Raw genomic sequence first — 19,142 nt, 5'->3', positions numbered from 1 at the left:
CGGTGCTCGCAGTTCCCTTCCGCGCCCGGCCCACCACCTGCCCGCCAGCGGCATGGCGACTCCCGCTTCACCGCCGCGCCGGCCACGTGACGTAGCGCGAAGCTGCCGCTGCCATATTGGGTGAGGGCAATGAGGCCTCCGCCGCCAACTTGAGCTCGGGTGAGGGACCCGCCGACCGGGGCCGGCGCGGTGGAGTGGCCCGGCGAGGGCTGGGCGCCGGCCCGCGGGAGGCCTGGTCCCGGTGAGTACCTGTGCCCTGCGGGGTCTGCTGCTCCGCGCCGGGCCCGCTGCCCTGGGGCTTGCCTGGGGCCCATCCGCCGCGGGGCTCCCGCGGCCGGGCGCCGATCCCCTTTCCTCCCTCGGGGCCGTCTCTTCCCCCGGGGCCGTTCCCTGCCCCTTTCCCCTGGCGCTGCTCCGGGTCTGAGCCCCCAGGCGTGCCCACGGCCCCTATCCCGGTGATCGGGGACCGGCCTCCAGCGCCTTTCTTTCCCTGGAAGGGACACCCGGTATCATTCCCCTCGGGGCTGTTCCCAGTCTTTTGCCCTGGAGGAGTCCCTGGTACTGTGCCCCTTCCTCTGGGGACATTCTGGGACCTCTCATGGGGCTGTACCCTGGGGAGTGCGCCCCAAAACCGGGCCCCCGGCTCTGCCGTGGCCCCATGCCCCAGGCTCAGCCCTGTGGCCGGCTTCCTGCCCCTCCTGTCCCCCTGCCCCTCCTGGGTTAGCCCTAGCACGCTCCTTGTGGCTGACCCCCTTCTCCCGAGCTCACCCTCATCCCGTTTGGGATCCCCCATGCTTCCTCCCCAGGGTGATGCTTGTTTAGTAGCCCCGATCCTGACCTTGTCAGTCTCCCTGCAGAGCCCTCCATGCCCCAAAGCAGCAGGTTGGGGACTTGAGGACCTCAGGTGGGTGCTGGGGAGAGGGTTGCTCTCCCCCTGCCATGCAGGGCCTGTCCTTGGAGGAGGGAGAGGTGCTGTGTGCAGGTCTTGCTTTGGGCAGTGGAACAATTTGCATCTCCTGAGAGTTCAGTGGCATTTGCAGATGGACCCGCGTGGCCTTTGTAGTCCCTTCTTGTGAAGACCCAGCTCTATAAAGGGATAAATCCTGTAAACAACTTCTCTCCCGCAGGCGCATTGAGCCCTTATATCTTGCTGGTTGCAGAGCATCAGCTGGGTGCTGCGTGATGGGTCAAGCTGGGGGTCCGGGAATGATATTTGAATTGAGGCGTGTGGTGCTGACCTGCCTGAGCATGGAGCCTCCTCTTCCTGAGGTGGGGGGAGTTGTTTACAAAGCGACAGCCTGTGTCTCCAACGGCTCAGAAACTCATCCGGGGATGAGAGTCATTCATTTTTGGCTTCATTTTCAAGCATTTTTCAAGCTGTCACAGCTTGGCAGGTCTGTAGCTGCAGTGTCAAGATTTAGAATTATTCTGTCGGTAATTGCTTTCTGATTCATCAAAATGATAGATGAGAGGGGAAAATGACAAATAATCACAAGTTGGGAATCTTCAAGGATATCCCTAAAAATGTGACTGGAGAAGCATGGCATGTGCGAGTCCCTTGTCAGGAGGTCACCTTTGCTGTCAGCGTTTACAAAGACATTCTGTTAACTTCAGAGTTGGAAAAAACCTGGATAACTGGAAGATGATTTTGTGAGCAAAGCTGCAAAGGTAGTTTTAGATAATTCAGTCTGGTTTTGCTGAGCCTGAAAGCAGGTGTCATCGCCTTGGGTACAAGCAGCTGTCCTTCCCCAGAGTGCTAAAAGCAAAATACAGCTTAAGTTCCCTACCTGAAGAGGGGGGGTGTGTACTCTGATGCGTGTTTTCTTCCCTCAGCTGTACCAGCTTGTCTAATAAAAGCTATTATCTTGCTCTCCTACTCATAGCCTCAGACTAGCGCAGCTACAAGTGATCTCTTATTTGTCTTGTTCCCTTAGTTACATTTACAGAGACTCTTTGCCACAAGTCCCTTCGTTTTCAGCAGCGTTGTGGGAGTTGTGTGGTTACATCTCTTGCATCTCTTTTTTTTCCCTCCCTTCCCTTTAAATGTTGAAGGTAGGTGACTCATCAAAACTCCAGCTGATACTTCTCAGTGATCTCTTGTTTAGCACAGTGCATAAAGCAGAAGATGCATTGTGGAGTCAGAGGAGAGCTGGTGATACCAGCATGGATTTTAAAAACAAGGCAGCATGGCACATGCTTTTGTTTTGGTGGTGAAGAGGTTTCCAGGCTGGCTCTTCAAAACCAGGGTGAGCCTGCGTGGGCTCATGCACCAGAGGCACAAGCCTCGCTCCCCATCACTGTGCTAAACCGTCTGTGTAAGTGGTTTCCTTCTGATAAAGGAGTGCTCCCCACTGCCACAGACACCCTCTGTGGGGCAGGTCTCAGCAGCTGGGGGTGAGGCTCAGCTCATCTTTCTGGGCAGAGGGCAAAGAGGCCATTTGGAGCAAAAGATAAAAAATGGATGAAGTGTAATGAGGATATTCCAACAGGACCCGAGTTGGGCTCGGCTGGAGCAGGACAGCTTTGTTTAGCAAGAGCCATTGTTCTTTCAAAAGCAGCACTTGTTTTTATTTGCCTTTCCTAAACAAAGAAACGTTTGTGGACTGCAGCGGTCCTTGCAGTCATTTCTGGTGCTGGGCATGCCATTTGTGCAGTGTTCCATCTTCAGAGGGCTCAGCAAACCTTCAGTGCAGATCGTGACTTACCAGCATAATCATCTTTTGTCTCTAGGCATGTGTGTGCATGTGTTTGCAGAGGAAGGGAGGCTGAGAGGACAAGAGCTTCTGGAGGCTGCAGATAGTAGGGAGGGAATGTGTGTATTCCTCTCTCAGCCTCACCTTGCTGCCTCGGACTGTAGGTGGAGCAGTGCACTGCTGTTCCTGGCGCTGATGGGGATTCTGAGCTTCTCCATTAGCATTTCTACATAAAGCGGCTGTTTGCAATTTTGTGGTGTTACAGAGAAGGGTATGGCTTTATATTGGGTAACCTAGGGTCCTTTTTATATCTTTTCCTACTCTTATTTTAGATCTAAGCAGCACATTTGAGCTATTTCAGTGATCTTGAGGGAAGGCAGAATGATCCTGTGGAAGGACACTGGTCTGGGAACCAGCCAAGTTGACTTGCATTTCCAGCTCTGCTGTTCTCTGGTGTGTAACACGAGGGGCTTGTTGCTTAACCACTCTGCACATGTTGAATTCTAACTTCAACAGAGCTGATCGTGCTCAGCCTGCTTTGTGAGCCTCTCCTACATCACAGTTCAGGAAGCACCAAATGTTGTTGTCGGGTTGTTTGGTGAACAGCAAACACAGAAGGGAAAGGGTGGTCTCCTTCACTGAGATCTCTTCCTGATCCTCTCGTCTGAGTCCTTTTTATCACAGCAGCTAATGCTTGCTGTGCATCTCTCTCCAACAGTCTGGGCTGGCAAGGAAAGGAGACACTGAAGTGCTAGCTTGCATTGTGTGGGCACCTGCCCTCAATTGTGCTGCTCGTAGAGCACTCAGGTTTGCACTAATAACGCTCAGCAGGTTCCTCGCTGCTTGTCAAGTGCCTTCTCTAATACAAATGATTTGGGCATGTCTGTGCAGAGGACTTCCGGAGCCTGATGCTCATTGAGAAATCCAGGCTGCAACATAAACCTTTTGTTTTGTTTCCAACCTGCCTACTGCCATCGCCTGCATTTTCCCTTTTTGTAGTGCTGATGCAGCCTTCCTCTGAGCTGCTGTGCTGACAGCAAAACAGCTTCCTTTGAAGAATGTGTCTTTCCCCCTTGTTTTGTTGAATATAAAAGCTGACAAATGGCTCTGCTGTGGTGGCTTCTTGTTCTGGCACACAAATTCCAGCTTGATCTGCAGCCACAGCCTGGTTTGTTCTGTGCCAGGATAATGAAGGTGTGAGGCTGAGGAGGGGACATTTGGGGTTGTGTTGAAGGGCAGCAGACCTGCTGTGAAGCAATGCTTTGGTGGAGTTTGCTGATGAGCTTTAAGAGGAAAGCCTCATTACTTTGGAGTGAGGGCATTCAGAGTGGCTTCTGTGTTGCTGTTCCCCTGAAACCCCTTTTTAGCAATCAGCTGTAATAAGGAATTCTTAACTAGATGAGTGGTGACTTGTACATGTGGCTCCCAGTAACACTAAATCCACCACGCTTTGTAATAAAGGTTCCGATGCCTGCAGCATTTTGACTAAAAATAGCAAAAAAAAAAAAGGATGGCTGTTAGGAGAAATCTAAATCAGAAGGAAACAAATGGCTTTTAATCCTTCCCTCTCTTTCAGAGTGAAGGATGCCGAGGAGGAAGAAGCCCACAGAGGGCCTGGACTCTCGAGGCCAGGATGGGGAGGAAGAGGAGGAAGATAAGAGGACCTCAGCCAACACCAAGAAGAAGCGCAGCTTTGTGGATGCATTCATTGTTATATCTGACAGCGATGGAGAGGTCAGTGATCACCTTGTGCTGGCCAGAGCCTGTGCTGGGGCCTGCTGTGGCAGGAGAGAGCCCCGGCACCCCATACTGTCTGTGCTGGGGTCAGGCTTTGTGCAAGGGTTATTGTGCCGTTCCTTTTCTTACATATGAGATGAATCAGATCCTGTTTGACTAGGAAATGAATGGTGTGCTTCGTGAGGGTGAGTTATGAGTCTGGGATTTGATAACCAAATCCTCTCAGAACTGAATTTGAAACGTAATTTCAAAGTAACCTTTCCTCAATCCCTTTACAAATCTTTTTTTCATAATTTTTATTTGATTGATTTCCAGCTAAACCTTAGAAACATGATTCTGTATTATCTGCAAATAGATAAGAAAATGATTCAGAACATGGGCTTGTGAGTAGCTCAGGCACAGCTGGTGTCAGGTAAACTGATCCTGAATTACAGAAGCCTGAGTTTTTAACCCACTTCCATAGGCTGTAGAGGTGAGTTGCTGTGTGGGAGTGCCTCACTGAGACATAAAGGCTCAGATCCCTGATCCCTCATTGCAAACATCATTCTTACCCTAAAAGATTGAAATGTCTGTGTCTGTCACATTGGCATTGGGCTGAGTACAGGCACTCCTGCTTGGGGGAAGCCCAGAGCTTGAGAATCTGTCCTCAACTGGCTGAGGTACATGAGAGGGAACTATTAGAGTCGGGTTTTTGTGTATGACTGTTGAGGCTCTGCTCTGTCTTGCTGGTGTTTGGGGATCCTAATCTGCTTTTTGCAATTCCACCATTTTCAGAAGCATTTCAGTTTACTCTCAAGCTGCAGATCTTAAATCAAGTCCCTTTCGCTCCCACATCTGCAGCATGCTCCTCTACAATAAGGCGATTATCATGTGAGGAGGGGAAAAGCACCAGAAATAAACAGTAAGAAGCTGTAGGGCAAATGATATTGGATGTTTTTTCTTCACATTGTCTGAGTTCTTTCCCATTGGGAAATTCCCTGAAAGAAATGGAACATATGGCAGTAATAGTTCAGTGGGGTTAAACCCTTAGCTCTGCAATATGCTAAGTTAACTTCAGATGTCTGCTGCATCACTGGCCTTTATTGTGAAACCTATAAGGAAAAAAGAAATCAGCAGCTATAAGAGCTGCTGCAGTACATAAAAGATCAGGACCTGTTATTGTCTGCAATTATTCATCTCAATGTGCACGTATCTGAGAAAGGGGAAGCAAACGTCTCTTAAAAGACATCTATAAAAAGGTTAGGCTCCTGACTGTTGTGTAAGTTTGTCTATAAACAATAAATTCTGATGGCATAATCGGTCATATTACAGAAAAGGATATGCTCAGAGAGGCCGTTAAAGAGCCAATTAGGTTCTGTATAAGTGACAACAGTTCAGTCAGTTGAATGAGTGGATTTATTCAGTTCAGTCTCTTTCTGTGAGTCATCAGCTTCCAGATCCGGTGCCATAGTCTCTTGTCGTGTTGTTTTCTGCAAAATCAAACCCAAAAATGTGATTTACTTGGGATCTCAAAAAAATAACTGTCTGGCTTCTGTAACTGTCTCAGCTCTTCAGTGTACATCAAGTTGAATTTCAATTTCAAACCTTGCAACTGTTGTTCTTGCTCTAGTAAGACCTTGTTATGTGTTCAAGAAGAGGTGTGGGAAGCTCAGATCAATAGCAATTTTAGAGAACAATACATTCTCAATTAATCTTGCATCTGTTAGGACATGGTTCCTTATGAATCAAAAGCTACAAGGACAATTTGGGCATCATTGATTCGATGGCTTTCTTCCTTGGCAGTCTCTTGGCAGGTATCTATAGAACAAGTCCCTAGTTCTGCTTCCAGACCAGCAGATCTTGTAGCAGCTGCACCTGGAAAGCCTCCAGCTTCTCACTTTTGATGATCTTTGGCAGACTGCCTCTCCCAGGAATTTTTCAGTCATGCTGGATTATCAAGCATCCATGGGTTTGTTTTTTTTTTTTGCCAAGTTTTCTTTCTTTGCTCATGTCTATGCTGTGGCATTCACAGAGCTGCATCAGAAAGAAGTTTTCTGGATGTGGGGCTTTCTGATCTCTGCTATATATAATCCTGGATTTGGGGAATGCTTCTCTTTTTTTTGGGAAGGGTCAGACAAAATAAGAACAGTCTCTCTAGCTCTGTGGAAACAAGAGATTACCTTCTCTGTGCAGGCTGTGCCTGTGAAAATGCAGACGTGACGAATGAGCAAAGTGGCTCCTGTCTCCCCTGACTGATCAGTCCTGCAGGGAATCAGTTGCCCATGCCAGAATACAGGTGGTCATTCACAAATAGACAATATTTCAAATAGTGCCCAGCAATGCTCTCTCCAAGCATAGCAATTCCTGGGCTGGCTCACGAGCCTCCTGTGTAAATTGGGCTGTTTTATGAAGACTCTTTGACCTCCAAGATGTTCTGAAGCCATGTATGAAAGATGATTGTCACCCAGCAGAGGCCCAGCAGCTGTGCTGACCTCTTGGACCCTAACCCAAAATGCTGCTGATCTGCTGTGGGACTCTTTTTCCTTGGGTAGATCCTTTGTGAGCTTTGAGAGTACCTGCCTTCGCTCATGGAGTCTGCATGAAGTCTCACAGGCTCTTTCTGCCAGATTCATCAGCTCTGCCAGCCGTTGGGGAACATATGACAAGACTCCGTGCTGATGGTGCCATCTATTTCTGTATGGTATCCATGGCCCCTCTTCCCTTTGGTGTGGAACATTCCTTTGCTTGATTATCCCTGTGTTTGGAGATACTTGCAGTCTGGATAAATAGCAGCATGTGTTGATGTTCCAGATCAGATACTGGTTTTGGTAGAAAGAGGGAGGTGTGTTTGGACATTGGCTGGAACCTAGCCACTGCCCTGTCCTGTTCTCCATTAACTGTGGCAGAGAACACCTGTCTCAGGACCAGGTATGGCCTGAGGGACACCTTGCTATGGAGAAGCTCATCGAATCATAGAATTGTTTGGTTTGGAAGGGACCTTAAAGCTCATCCAGTTCCAACCCCCTGCCATGGGCAGGGACACCTTACACTAGATCAGGTTGCTCCAAGCCCCATCCAGCCTGGCCTTGAACACTGCCAGGGATGAGGCTGCCACAGCTTCTTTGGGCACCCTGTGCCAGTGCCTCACCACCCTCATAGTGAAGATGGTGCTGGCAGTGTCACACGAGGGTGGCAGTGCACTCCTCACACCATTGGCAATCCGAGTGAAGCAGAGCCACGTGGGAGTATCACTACAGCACCCTCCTGTCCCCAGGGGCTCTGCTGTGGTACCGAGGGACTCCAGTTCTCAGAGGAGAACACAGTCTGAGTGTGCTGTGCTGTACCCTCTCCTCAGAAATCAGGTTGGTCTGAATCCAGGCTCCTCACAGCCTGGTGAAAGCTGTTTTTCCTGCAGAGGCCTCCCTCCTGTGTGTCAGGAACTACACGTCTGGCACAAGCCCCGTTGTGTCTGTTGTTCAAGTCTCCACTTCCAGCAGGTTTGTTCTAATGAGCTGAAAGACAGAGCAGAGCTGAAACAGATTCTGAGCTGAAGTCAGATACTAATAAAGTAGGGTGTGATATTAATTTCAGCAGCAGCAGCCTTGGCTAGAGCCAAACGTGGCACTTCCAACATCTAATTGGCTTTTAAAAATAAATTAGTCTGGTTTTCATCTGTGTATTTCCCATGCAGGACGTGTGGTGTTTGGCTGTGCCCTATTGTTAGATGGTCCCAACTGTTACTGAGCAGTAAAACTACCCAGACCTTTTGACTCTGCAGCCTGCACTGTTAGCTATGGAGACGTTCTTCTGTAGCCTTTCCTTCCCTGAGTCGGTGGAAGCTGCTTTCTGTGGTTTATGATGTGGATTGGAGGGAGCAGGATGTGGGAGGCTGGCTACTGGCTTCCATTTACGGGCTTTTAGAAGTGAGTGGAGCTCTGAATGTTTCTGCTGGCAGCTTCAGGTTCTCTTAAGTATGTGCAAAAGCATTTTTAAAATGGGAATTTGATTTCCTGCTGTCTGGTGAAACCAAACAGGGTAAAAAAACCCAAGGAAGAATAGTGGCTGCCTTCCACTAAACGTGCAGGGGACTTTGGAAACCTGTCTTTTTCTTCATCTGTGTACAGTGCTGACAGTGGAATTGCCCATCGGAGAGCATCATAAATTAAACTGTGGAGCCTGATACACAGGAAGAGAATTTGGATCCTTTCTGGCCATTATGCTTTAAACTGATGGCAGAGGAGGGGAGACGATCTCCAGGCTGGCACTGAGCAGAGGTGCACAGCCCCTGCCTCGCCTCCGCTTAGAATAATTAGATTCCCCTGGAAGTTGTGTGTTGGAGATGACCTTGTAACTAAGAGTATTGGCTGCAGTTTGGGAGTATTTTAATTGATTAAGATTATTTTTGGACTAGTGATCTTATTAGAAAGGCAGTTGGTTGAGTGGCCCCCTGAGTTCCTATTATCCTTGTAGAGAGATGAGCATTAAAAAGGTTGGGTCAGAAGGAGCAAGCCCTGTTGTCTTCTCTGAGTTTTCTGGGCCCCTTCTGTTTCTTCCATCCATGCCTGCATTTATGCAGAGCACTCTGGGGCCTGCGGGGCTCTCTCCCAGCAGAGGTACAAACAGCCATAAATCCTAATTAAAAGGTATGTTTTATTTTCTGGGTTTAAAAATAAAGAAGATTTAAGAATTCTTGGAATTGAGATGTGCGTGTATATTTTGGTCCATCAGGATTAATTGGATTTGCTTCAGCGCTTCACTGTGCTGGAGCTGTTTGGTAGAACGCTGCTGAGCAATTTAAACATCTTTCTCAAATGTATGAGGTTCATACAGCACGTGTCCTGCAATAATTTTGCTCCTGCTGCTGTTGGAAATGTGGAGGTTCTTCAGGACCCAGCACTGAGGCATAGCCTTGGCTGTGTGGTGAAGCCGGGCAGCCTGCATGCCACCAGGCACACCGTTCCTCTCCAAAGCCCTGGAGGTGTTTGAGCCCCATCTTGTCCTGTGGTGCGTATTGTAACGGTGTGTCTCTGTGCACAGAGCAGACACTGGCAGCCATGGAAAGTTTGGTGTGCTCATAAATCACATCCATGCCCTGGAAGAGAGCTGCAGATGAGTGTCAGGCTTGACCTTCTGGGAATTGCAAGAGTGATGAGGGGAAGATTGATGCCCAGAGAGAAGAGCTGGGGATTTACAGAGCCTAGAATTAAGTTGCCCCTGTCTTAAACTGCAGTAGGTTTAGCACTGTTAGGGCTTTGGGGGACAGCAGGAGAGCTGTTGCTGAACTCTCTCCAGCATATAATCCTAGCATGATCCTGGTGCAGCCCCACAGACCATTCCGCACTCCCTTAGGTGTGAGCTGCTCACAAGCCCCACCATGGGGCTGCCACTGCAGGGCAGTTTGGAGCAGGAAAACCCATGCCTTATGGAAAACATGCAGTGCCCTGAGAGAGAGGATTTCACCTGCTGTGTGTGAGCATCCATCTTCTAGCAAGAGAGAATCTGGCTGTGAGGCAGTCTTTTGGAGACAGCAGATTTTAGACACAGGGTACCAAAACCAAGCTGGGTGAGGAAGAGAAGGATTCAGTCAAAGGGAAAATGCTTAGGTGCAAGCATGAATATGTGTGTGTGGACTTGACAAGCACAATTGCTGCCTTGTTGTGAGCTGATTCTTAAATTGGTGGAAGTGAGGAATGGTGTAGGTATTGGGGCATGTAGAAGCTGTAATGTATTAGGCTTTCAGGAAACCGCTTGATAGTATGTCTTGCAAAATCTTAGTTGGATAAATAATTCAATTTGGTCTAGATAGTAACATTGTTGGATTGAAATCCTGCTAAAAGACTGTGAGCAAAGGCTGGTGATGAACAGAAGAGAGGCTTGTTTCAGGGAGATGTAAAGCTGAGGCCAAGAGGATCAATATTAGGTCTGTGTGTCTTTTAACATCCTCATTAACGATCTGTAAGAGGGAGCAAGTGGTGTACGTACATTAATAAAATCTACAGATAACATTAAACCAGAGATGGCTGGAACAAAACTCAGCATAGAGGTACAGTTGAAAGGACTTCACAGGTTCAGAAACACAGGCAACGGGCAGCAGAAATTGATGACACTTGATAATAAGCAGTGTATCTGCTTGCATTAAAGTAGCCCCAGCCACATACCCCATGTGGAAGCCCTGTCCTGGCACAGGAGGTGGCATGAGGCACAAGCATGTGGCCAGTTTGCAGGAGTCTCATGGAGAACAAAACCAGCTCAGATGGAGATGCATGAAGCCCCGTCCTGGCCACACATGGGTCTCTGCCTGAAACACTGGGTTTGATTCTAATCCTACGTGATACAGAGAGTGAAATTGGAAGAGGTCCAGTGCCAGCCCTTGGTAATGTGTATGCCCTCACTTAAGCTGTTAGGACAGCAGCTTGCATAAATGTCTGTCATTTCATCTTGTGACCATTCTTGTGGCAGTCCATGTGCTTAAAGCAGTAGGCACTGAGGTTGTTCATGGGAGTATTTTTCCAGGAGGCCTTGAGACTTTAGGTTTCTGGAGTACTCAAGCTTCAAAAATTAAACACTTGTGGCAAATACAATGAGAGAATAGCAGGAGGAATAAATACAGCTGGCTCTCCTGCCCTCAGGGTCCCCCAAAATGGCTCGGATTCTAGTTTTGGTCACCTGAAATTGTCTGGGCAGAGTACTAGAAGCTACGTGGCAGGAAACAGTCCCAGCTTAGAGGTGTGTGATATTCGGATATAAAAAGGTTTTGCTTTTCTGTTTTGAGTGCTGACAAATACCCATGTTTTAGCAAGGCCAAATGAATTCTCTCTAAAATCATGGGCAGCAGGTGCAGTGCATGGTGGTGACTGGCATGAAGTCTATTGTCTGTCCTACTTCTCTGTTTATGTCAGTCTGTAACTCTTTTTGCTCGTTATGCTTATCACACAGCTTTTAATAGTTACAGAATGTGCTTGAATTATGTTTGAAATTCAAATTTCACACAAATAGAGGCTTGTTCTTGAACCAGTGTTTGTGTCTGAGTCGTGGGGGGGAGGGAGCTGGTAGTATTTCTTACATGCTGTATGCCCTCACCATGGTTTTTTCCATTACAGCAGGAGTCAAAGGAGGAGAGTGGATTGCAAAAGAAGAGAACAAAACAGCAGCTGGAGAGAACGAAGTTTGCTGCTAAAAGAAAAATTGCACGTAGGTCTCGAGCGTGGGGCTGGGGAAGTAGACTGGTGGTGAGCAGCTTCTGCTGTTCGTGTTAGAGATTATTTCCTTTGCAGAAAGGCTGTGATGTGGTGGGGGAAGCACAGATCCTGGAGAAGACCCTTCTCAGGGGTGAAATTTGCCTTTCTGAATAGACACTGTCACTTGTTTTCTCCCCAGGCACAGACTGGTGCACTTCCAAAATAAGTGTGCGAGGGTGTTGGTTCCTCACCGGGTTTCAAACTCGGTTGAAGATGATCTGAAAGCACTGTCAGTCACAAACTGCCTTCCTGTTCAGGCCCCTCTGCTGCTGTCTTTCCCTGAAACATCACGATGCTCTGACCCGGCAGTCGCAGCTCAGGGAAGATCTGAGTCGCAGTTGACAGTTCTCTGAAATCATGGGCTCGTAGGCAGCCGGAGGAGCCAGCAGCATTGGGCAACACAAGGAAGGGTGTTAAGAACAAGAGATTTGCTTTATGTCATGTTGCTGTTACATAAAGTGTTGGTGCACCCACATCAACAGTGCTGTGTGCAGTTCTGGTCTCTCCATCTCAAGGACGTGGTGGTGCTCCAGAGAACAGCAGCCCGTGCCATAAAGGGGATGTAGCAGCTGCTTTATGAGGAGAGACTGGAAAGCCTGGGGCTGCTCTGTTAAGAGAGGAAGGTGGGATCAAAGTTCACATCAGGAAGGCAATGCTTCAGCTGAACACAGAGCTGCTGTTTACCGGTTCCTACAGCCAGGATGCAGTCAGTGGAAATAGCAGGAGATAGGTAGGTTTGAAATAGGTGAAGGAAAGTAATGCTTCACACGGCATGTAGTGAACTCCTGGAAGGTTTTGTCATAAGAGGTTGTGAAGGGGTCAGCATCAGCAACTTTAATAAGGGATTAAATGCATTCATGGACAATAGGTCGATAAATAGATGCCAAAGGGATCAGGCTGGGCTGTTCCTGCTCGTATTCTGCGAGCAGCATTTCTGAATGCTGGGGTTGTACAAGCAGAAGGGACCACCAAGCCAGGCCTGGACATCAGATGCCCAGCAGTCAGGCAGCTGGACATCACTCTATCCCAATGGATCCGTGCTCATGTTCTTGCACTCCACAAGGCAGCCATCCACCTAGTGTGTTAAATTCAGAACGTTTTAAAATGGGAGAGATGTTGTCTCCTGCAAAACCCAAAGCAATCACTGAACAAAATGGAGCACGCCAGCCAGTGCTCCACAAGCAGCAGCAGTTGGGCTTGTCAGTCCTCACAGGGCCTGTGTGAATTAAATTGTTTTTAATAGAGGCCTAAGGCCATAGCAGGAAACAGCCTGGCTCTTTGTGGGAGTTGAAACCCACTGTGCGTGTCCTGGGTTGAACAAGTAAGATAGCAAAGGCAGAGATGGGGAGAGATTGAGTTTAGTTTGTTTTCTTCTTTTTCTCCCAAAAGAAACAGAACACCAAATAAACACTGAACCCCCCCCTTAGAGATGCTTGTTAAAATGTGACCAAACATATGGTGCTAAGAACACGGAGTTGCTGAAGTTGGATGTCCTCATCGCATCGTTGAGTGTGCTGATGCTGTCTTGAAGGTGTTTGGTGTGCTCCAGAAAACCCACAGGAAACAGGGACAGCTCTCCAGCCATTGTGTAATGAGTTTTGCTGCATTTCTGGAAGTTGAAATTATTGGTAATAGTTTTTCTCTTCCTGGGGCAAAAATTGCCTTTTTTCTTTGGTGTGTGTGTGTCTCCTCGAAGCGGAGGAGTTTGGGGGCGTCTGGTGCTGCTTGGTCGGAGGGAGGTCTTTTGTTTAAGTGCGTGTGATGGTGGATCTATTCTCTCATTTATTGGAAGCTATAATTAGACTTTTGGTGTTTGCTTTTAGGCAAATTAAGATTTGAAGTAGTAATTATTTTTCCCAGTGTCTTTAAATAAATTCTTTGAATTGCGAGGCAAATTGGTCTTTTGTAAAGATCTGGAGCTTCTGGGTAGAGCATGATCTTTCTCCTCAAAACTGGAACATTTCAGCTACTCGTAGGCTCTGGTTATAAAGCGTATCCTCCCTTTTTTGCTTTGTTGTGGTTTTATTCATTTTAACCTAAAGCCATAACTTAAATATATCTGTGACGCTTCATCCTGACAGGATAAATGGAAATACAAAACCTAAAGAAGTCTCTCTTTCTTTTTCCAGAGGAAGCCAGAGCGTTAAAGCACATTTGAATGTTTTTATTGTAATTGCACTTGGGATATGCGGAAATACTGAGATCCTGCATCTCTGTTATCTTTGAGTAAATCTCTTACTAGGAAGTGCTAGAACTCCAACTAGTAGGGTTTTGCATCTAATTCACTTTGCAAACGTCAAGCTGGAACATAAATCGCTTAGCAAATTGCCATATTAGCATTTAAAAAGGTTCTGAAATGGTTTAATTTGTTTAGGGCTGCAGTAGCTTTAAAACAGTTCTCCCTGACCCCTCCTTCCCATCTGTGGGTCTCTTGGATGCCCTGGTCCCGGGAGAGGCGCTGGGATTTCCTGCTGCTTTGGCATGGACGTGTGGAGAGTGGATTTTGGAGTGTGAGACACAGAATTCCCAGCCGGAGGTGCTGGCGTTTCCCTACCCAGCAGTGGGAGTGATGTGTTGAGCATAATGGAGCGTGTCTGTCCAGATGGAGAGGGGTCGTTCCTCCCAAGGGCTGCGGAGCCCCGGCTCCGTGGCGTGCCCCGGGAGCGCTCCAGTGCTCTGTTTGCACACACTGGCCAGTCGGGGGTAACGCAGCACTCTGGGTTTCTAATCATGGTAAATTATGGCCAGTGCAATCAACATCAGGTTTAATAAAATACACGGTGCTGAGAAAGGATCAGATGTGGAGCACAAAATCCCATCGGCTCCACAGCACTCAGCTTAAAGCAGGTCAAGTCTCCTGGAAGGCATGAGCAGCGCTGCTCTTTGCTCTCCCCACTGTAATGCCAGGTGGATTTAAACTCGAGATTTCCCCATCTCAGGAGCACCTACTCAACTGGAACATGCACTAAGTGCATCTTGTTTGTCACTGGTTTCTTTGCCAGAGGCAGCATTTGTCTGGCACATTCCCTGTCTCCAGAGGGGAAATTGCTGTGCCAGGGAGGGAGAAGAAAACAAAATGTACAGTAGTAACTCGCCAAAAAAATGTTTCTTTTTATTAAGCTTCATGGATGTTGATAGTCTGAACTGATGAACACTCAGCCCCCTGTTTTCATTTAAGCACGTGGAAAGTCTTGTGTTGTGGGGCGCTGATCACGTGAATCTGTTTTCTTGCACATGGCAGAGTTTGAAGGGTCTGGCATGATTGCTGTGATGGTTTGGGCAGGGAAACAAATCAGCTGAATGCTGGGGAAGTGTTTGGTATAGTGGAAACACTGTGTATTACTGCTGTTCTTGGGGACAGGAGCCTTCTTCATACAATGAAGTGTCGTGTGCTTTCCATTAAAGGATGCTGCTTTTTTTCTGCCCTGATCCCTCCTGGCTGTAACATCACAGAATGACTTTGTCCAAGGACAAAAGAGCCCCACGAGCCCTGAGTGCACTGCATTCTGCCTTCAATCTCTTTCTTTAAAAATTAAGAAATTAACCCCCCACACCAAAACCCCCACCTACAGCTAAGTGCTGATTTAGTAGGACACATAAAGGAATCGGAACAGTCCAAAATTGCTTCAAATCCTGCTTGACTGGGGGAGAACCAGCCTGCCATTAGCAAAGAGCTGGGGGAAGGGCAAAGCAGAGCCTGCTGCTGTGTTGATGCACCTCAATGCAGTAGTGCCGTGGTGCACAGACTGTGCTAAGACCAGTGCAATCCCAGGCTGCTTCAAGGAAGGCTGCGCTGCTGTGTTTCGGGAGCAGCTGGTAGGAAGAGGATGGGTTAGAAAATGGGAGCCTGCAACTTTGGAATGCATCTTTATCCAGAGAAACGTCTGTGCCTGAAATGGGCTGCAGCGGAGGCATGTTTTGTGCTTGGGCGGCCTTCCTGTTCAAATCGTGTGTCTTAAAGATCTTGTGGCCCATCAGCAGCAAGCCTCTTGCTTCATGCATGAGATGGTGCGTGCAGGATTCTGCCTGAAGGAGGGAGCGGGTTCTGAAGGAAATCTGTCAATTTGTCTCAAGTGAGAAGATGTATTTTTCAGCTCCTGAGAGTGCTGTTGAGTTGTTTTCCAAGCTGCACTCCATTCTGCACGCATTATATATTTTAAGCATAGTGGAAGTGTTGGGTTGAATCTGAGTAAACAAGTGTTTTCCAAAGTAACTAACTGCTTTGTTTCTAAATAGCCAGTCTCAGCTTCTGGTTTGCTCTTGACTGTTTCAGGAAGAATTTTCTGCTGAAATAGCAGTTACAAATGTAGGAAACCTGTTCCCCATGCATGACTGACTTAGTGATGCAGTGGAGTGGTGATGTGAGCAGAAGGGGGATGTATGCATGTGAAAGATCCTCCATAATACCACCGAACAAGGAACATTATCCTCCACTGAGCTTTCCACCTGCGGCTTGGGGTGAACAACGTGCAGCTCTTTTTCTCTTGGGTAGGTCTCCTGTGGTATTGCAGGTATCTGTGTGTCAGAAGGCAGTGAGATGTGCTTTTTGGCTGCTAAAAAAGTGTATTAAAGAAGATGTGTTCTTCAGCCTGCCTTGCTGCTGAGCCTACCCGATGGAAAAAAAGAGCACACTTTGGAAATCCATCCTTTTCCTCTCCTTGAACACATGTTCTGCAGCTGTAGAATGCATTGTTTGATATGGGCAAATAAAATATTCCATTGCAGTTAATATAACCAGGGAGTCGGAGCTTAGATTGCTGTAGAGACCCTAGCTGAAGTTCCTGACTTGGGTTATCTTTTTCATTTAGTGTTGCCTGCTCTGGTTTTGGTGACACCTTTTCAGGAGAACTGAGATTTAGATGTTTTGCTCTGGGGAGGTGGGACCCTTGGACATTTCTCCCAACACGCTGGGTATATGATGGCTGTTTGCATACGCCTGCAGCTGTGAATTGACATTTTCCTATTCTTCTGCTGTAGAGATGACTGAAGAGGAACAGTTTGCACTGGCCCTGAAAATGAGTGAGCAAGAAGCCAGACAAGTGAACTGTCAGGAAGAGGAAGAGGAGGAGCTCTTGAGGAAGGCCATTGCTGAGAGCCTTAGTGTAAGTGCGCTTCTGTGAAGAGGCTTACTAGGGTTCTTCAGCTCGTGCTTTGTGTGCTTGCTTTGCCACACTGCACAAAACAAGGTTTTGGTGGGGGCCTAGCTATTTCTAGCATGAGCTGGAACTGCAGTAGTTGCAGAGTAGATGTTTTGTAGCACTCCTAGTGAGTGTGGCATATGAAGTCGAGCCTCACCTGTACCCTATTTTGGGGTACAGGGTTTTGATCAGGATGCGGGGTCTGCAGTCCAGCCCTTGGTGTGCTTTGCTGATAGAGTACATGCCTTTTGGGGAATCAACCTTGTGTTTTTCAGAGCTGTCAGTCCTCAGACTACTCTGATACAACCCCTCAGTTGTGTGCAGAAGGCCAAAGCCAGCTCGCCAAGAAGGAAGGCTCTGAGGTCCTGGGAGGTCTGGCGCTTTGCCCTGACACCCCTCGCTCCGAGTGCAGTTCCCACTCACAAAGCACCAAAGCTGATGCGAATGGACAGATGGATGTCGCCCGGAGCCCCCTGGTAGTGTTGAAGAGGTTAAGCCAGGAAATTGTTGAAAGCTCACTAGTATCCAGCATAATCGTGTCTCCGGGGAAGGGCCAGCCTGTGACAAGGTCAAGTGAAAAGCTTTCCTCACCAGCAAAAAGTGATTCTAGTAACGCATTACCCAGCACTCTCGGAGAGGACCTCATCTCTCTGAGTCCTACCTTTGGGAGGGTGACTTCAAGCTCCCGGCGACTGACACCTCGGAGACTGTTCATGAGCTCCTCCAGCTCTTCTGGAACAAGAGACCATGAACCAAAAGAGCAGCCCCTGCCCTGCACTGGCCATTCTGTGGGAGAAGCTAGTGCTGGGAGCTCAGCCACGCTCTCGAAGAGTGGGACTGCAGAACAGTGTGGCAGCCCCAGGGGGAGCAGTGGAGGAACAGGTACCAAACACAGCTCGCAGCCCAGGCGTGCCACCGAAGTCTGTGTTTCCACAGAGCAAGCAGAGCAGAACGAGGTGCCTGACAGTACCCCTGAGCTTTGTGTACTGAATGCAGCAGAGGAGAAGCACAAGCAGGAGGAGGCGAGAGACACAGTGCACTACTACTGGGGCATCCCCTTCTGCCCCAAAGGGGTGGACCCCAACCAGTACACCAAAGTCATCTTGTGTCAGCTGGAGGTTTACCAGAAGAGCCTGAAGCAGGCTCAGAGGCAGCTACTGCATAAGAAGGAGTTTGGCAACCCAGTTGTGCCCAGTCCTTCCTTGAGCAGAAATGAGCTTGGGAAAGAAGAGCAGATAAGCAGGGAGAATGGGGTTGCTTATGGTACAGAAGATGGAGATCCAGATGAGCAGAAGGAATCTGAGAGCATGACCTGGCTCCTGCCTTCAAAGAGGAGGGAGGCAGAGAGTCCAGGGCACAGCATGGAAGAAGAGACCTCTACTTCCGATGATGAACCAACCACCAGCTACTGCCAGGTAAGAGCTTCACCACTGAGCAGAGATTGAACATTCCTGCACTTCTGTCCATTTTAGGCTTCAGTCCCTTCTGCAAAGCAGGCACTGCTGTTCAATGCTCCACTTAAATGTAGGGACTTCCTCCCCTAGCCGCACAGCTTACTGTGAAAGAGAGAGGGGAAGTGTAGAGGCTGATGCCCAGCTCACAAATGGCAGGGGCCATCGTGCAGCCTGGCAGTTGTCTATTAATGCACCACTGAGATAAAGACGTGCAGCTGACTTGTCCTTCTCCAAAGGGTACAGCCCGGCAGTGTTTCAGGGAGGGTAGGGAGCACAGAGATGATGCTGACCACCACCAGTTCTGGCAAAACAGCTTATAAACCCATGGCCATGTGTTTTCCTTCACAGGCAGAAACATGCCTTTTGTCCTTGCAGTGCAGCTTTGCCTTTTTGCACCTATGTGCTCATCTGCGTCCGTCTATGCTTCACCCTTGTGAGAGCTCTTTCCCCTCGTCGCCCTGTGGTTGTGGCCAGCAGAGGCTCTGCCTGCTCGCAGGCACCTTCTGCCTGCCGCCGGTGATCTGTCACCACAACCGTGCTCATCGTCCTTGTTGTGGGGTTGGGCACCTTCTCTTCGGCTCGCTTGTTGGGGCTGCTAGACGCTAGGTGTCAGCCTCTGTCTCCATCAGGGCTCTTGTTGGAGCGGAAGGCAGCTTTCTGTCACTGCTAAGTTTAAACAGATTGCTAGTCAGATGAAGTATTTATTACTGCTGTATTTTAGGTTTGTGTCAGCCTTTTCCAACCCTCATTTTTCATAATGACTTCACTCCCGGATCATTGTATAACTTTATTTTCTCTGTGACTGAAGCCTCAGCTCTGTTGTTCCTGTTTTCAAGTGTATTTGATCATTTACCCTGGTGTTAGAAAGATACTTAACTTGTTTTGTGATATTTATATTCTGTC

General features: G+C 48.3%; 1 protein-coding gene across 12 annotated transcripts in view; it reads left to right on the top strand.

Moving 5' to 3' along the window:
- The first annotated feature begins 103 nt into the window (after positions 1-103).
- The window catches only part of UIMC1 (ubiquitin interaction motif containing 1), a 38,386-nt gene continuing 19,347 nt past the window's right edge, over positions 104-19,142 (top strand). For 5 of the 12 annotated variants that reach the window (XR_013957779.1, XM_080626869.1, XM_080626879.1 and 2 more), the window contains exons 1-5: positions 104-241; positions 4,270-4,427; positions 11,510-11,600; positions 16,625-16,749; positions 17,061-18,200. Coding sequence is in view for 11 of the 12 variants with exons in the window: in XM_080626869.1 (XP_080482995.1) it covers positions 4,278-4,427; positions 11,510-11,600; positions 16,625-16,749; positions 17,061-18,200 (1,506 nt within the window). In the remaining variant the exon portion in view is untranslated. Of the gene's footprint in view, positions 242-1,060; positions 1,395-4,269; positions 4,428-11,509; positions 11,601-13,036; positions 13,276-15,920; positions 16,136-16,624; positions 16,750-17,060; positions 18,201-19,142 lie in introns of those variants that run through there. The other 7 variants (XM_080626875.1, XM_080626874.1, XM_080626873.1 and 4 more) reach the window with 7 other exon arrangements.

This window comes from Psittacula echo (genome assembly GCF_963264785.1).
Source record: "Psittacula echo genome assembly, chromosome: 11".
Taxonomy (NCBI): Eukaryota; Metazoa; Chordata; class Aves; order Psittaciformes; family Psittacidae; genus Psittacula; species Psittacula echo.
This window is presented reverse-complemented; position numbering and strand designations above follow the sequence as displayed.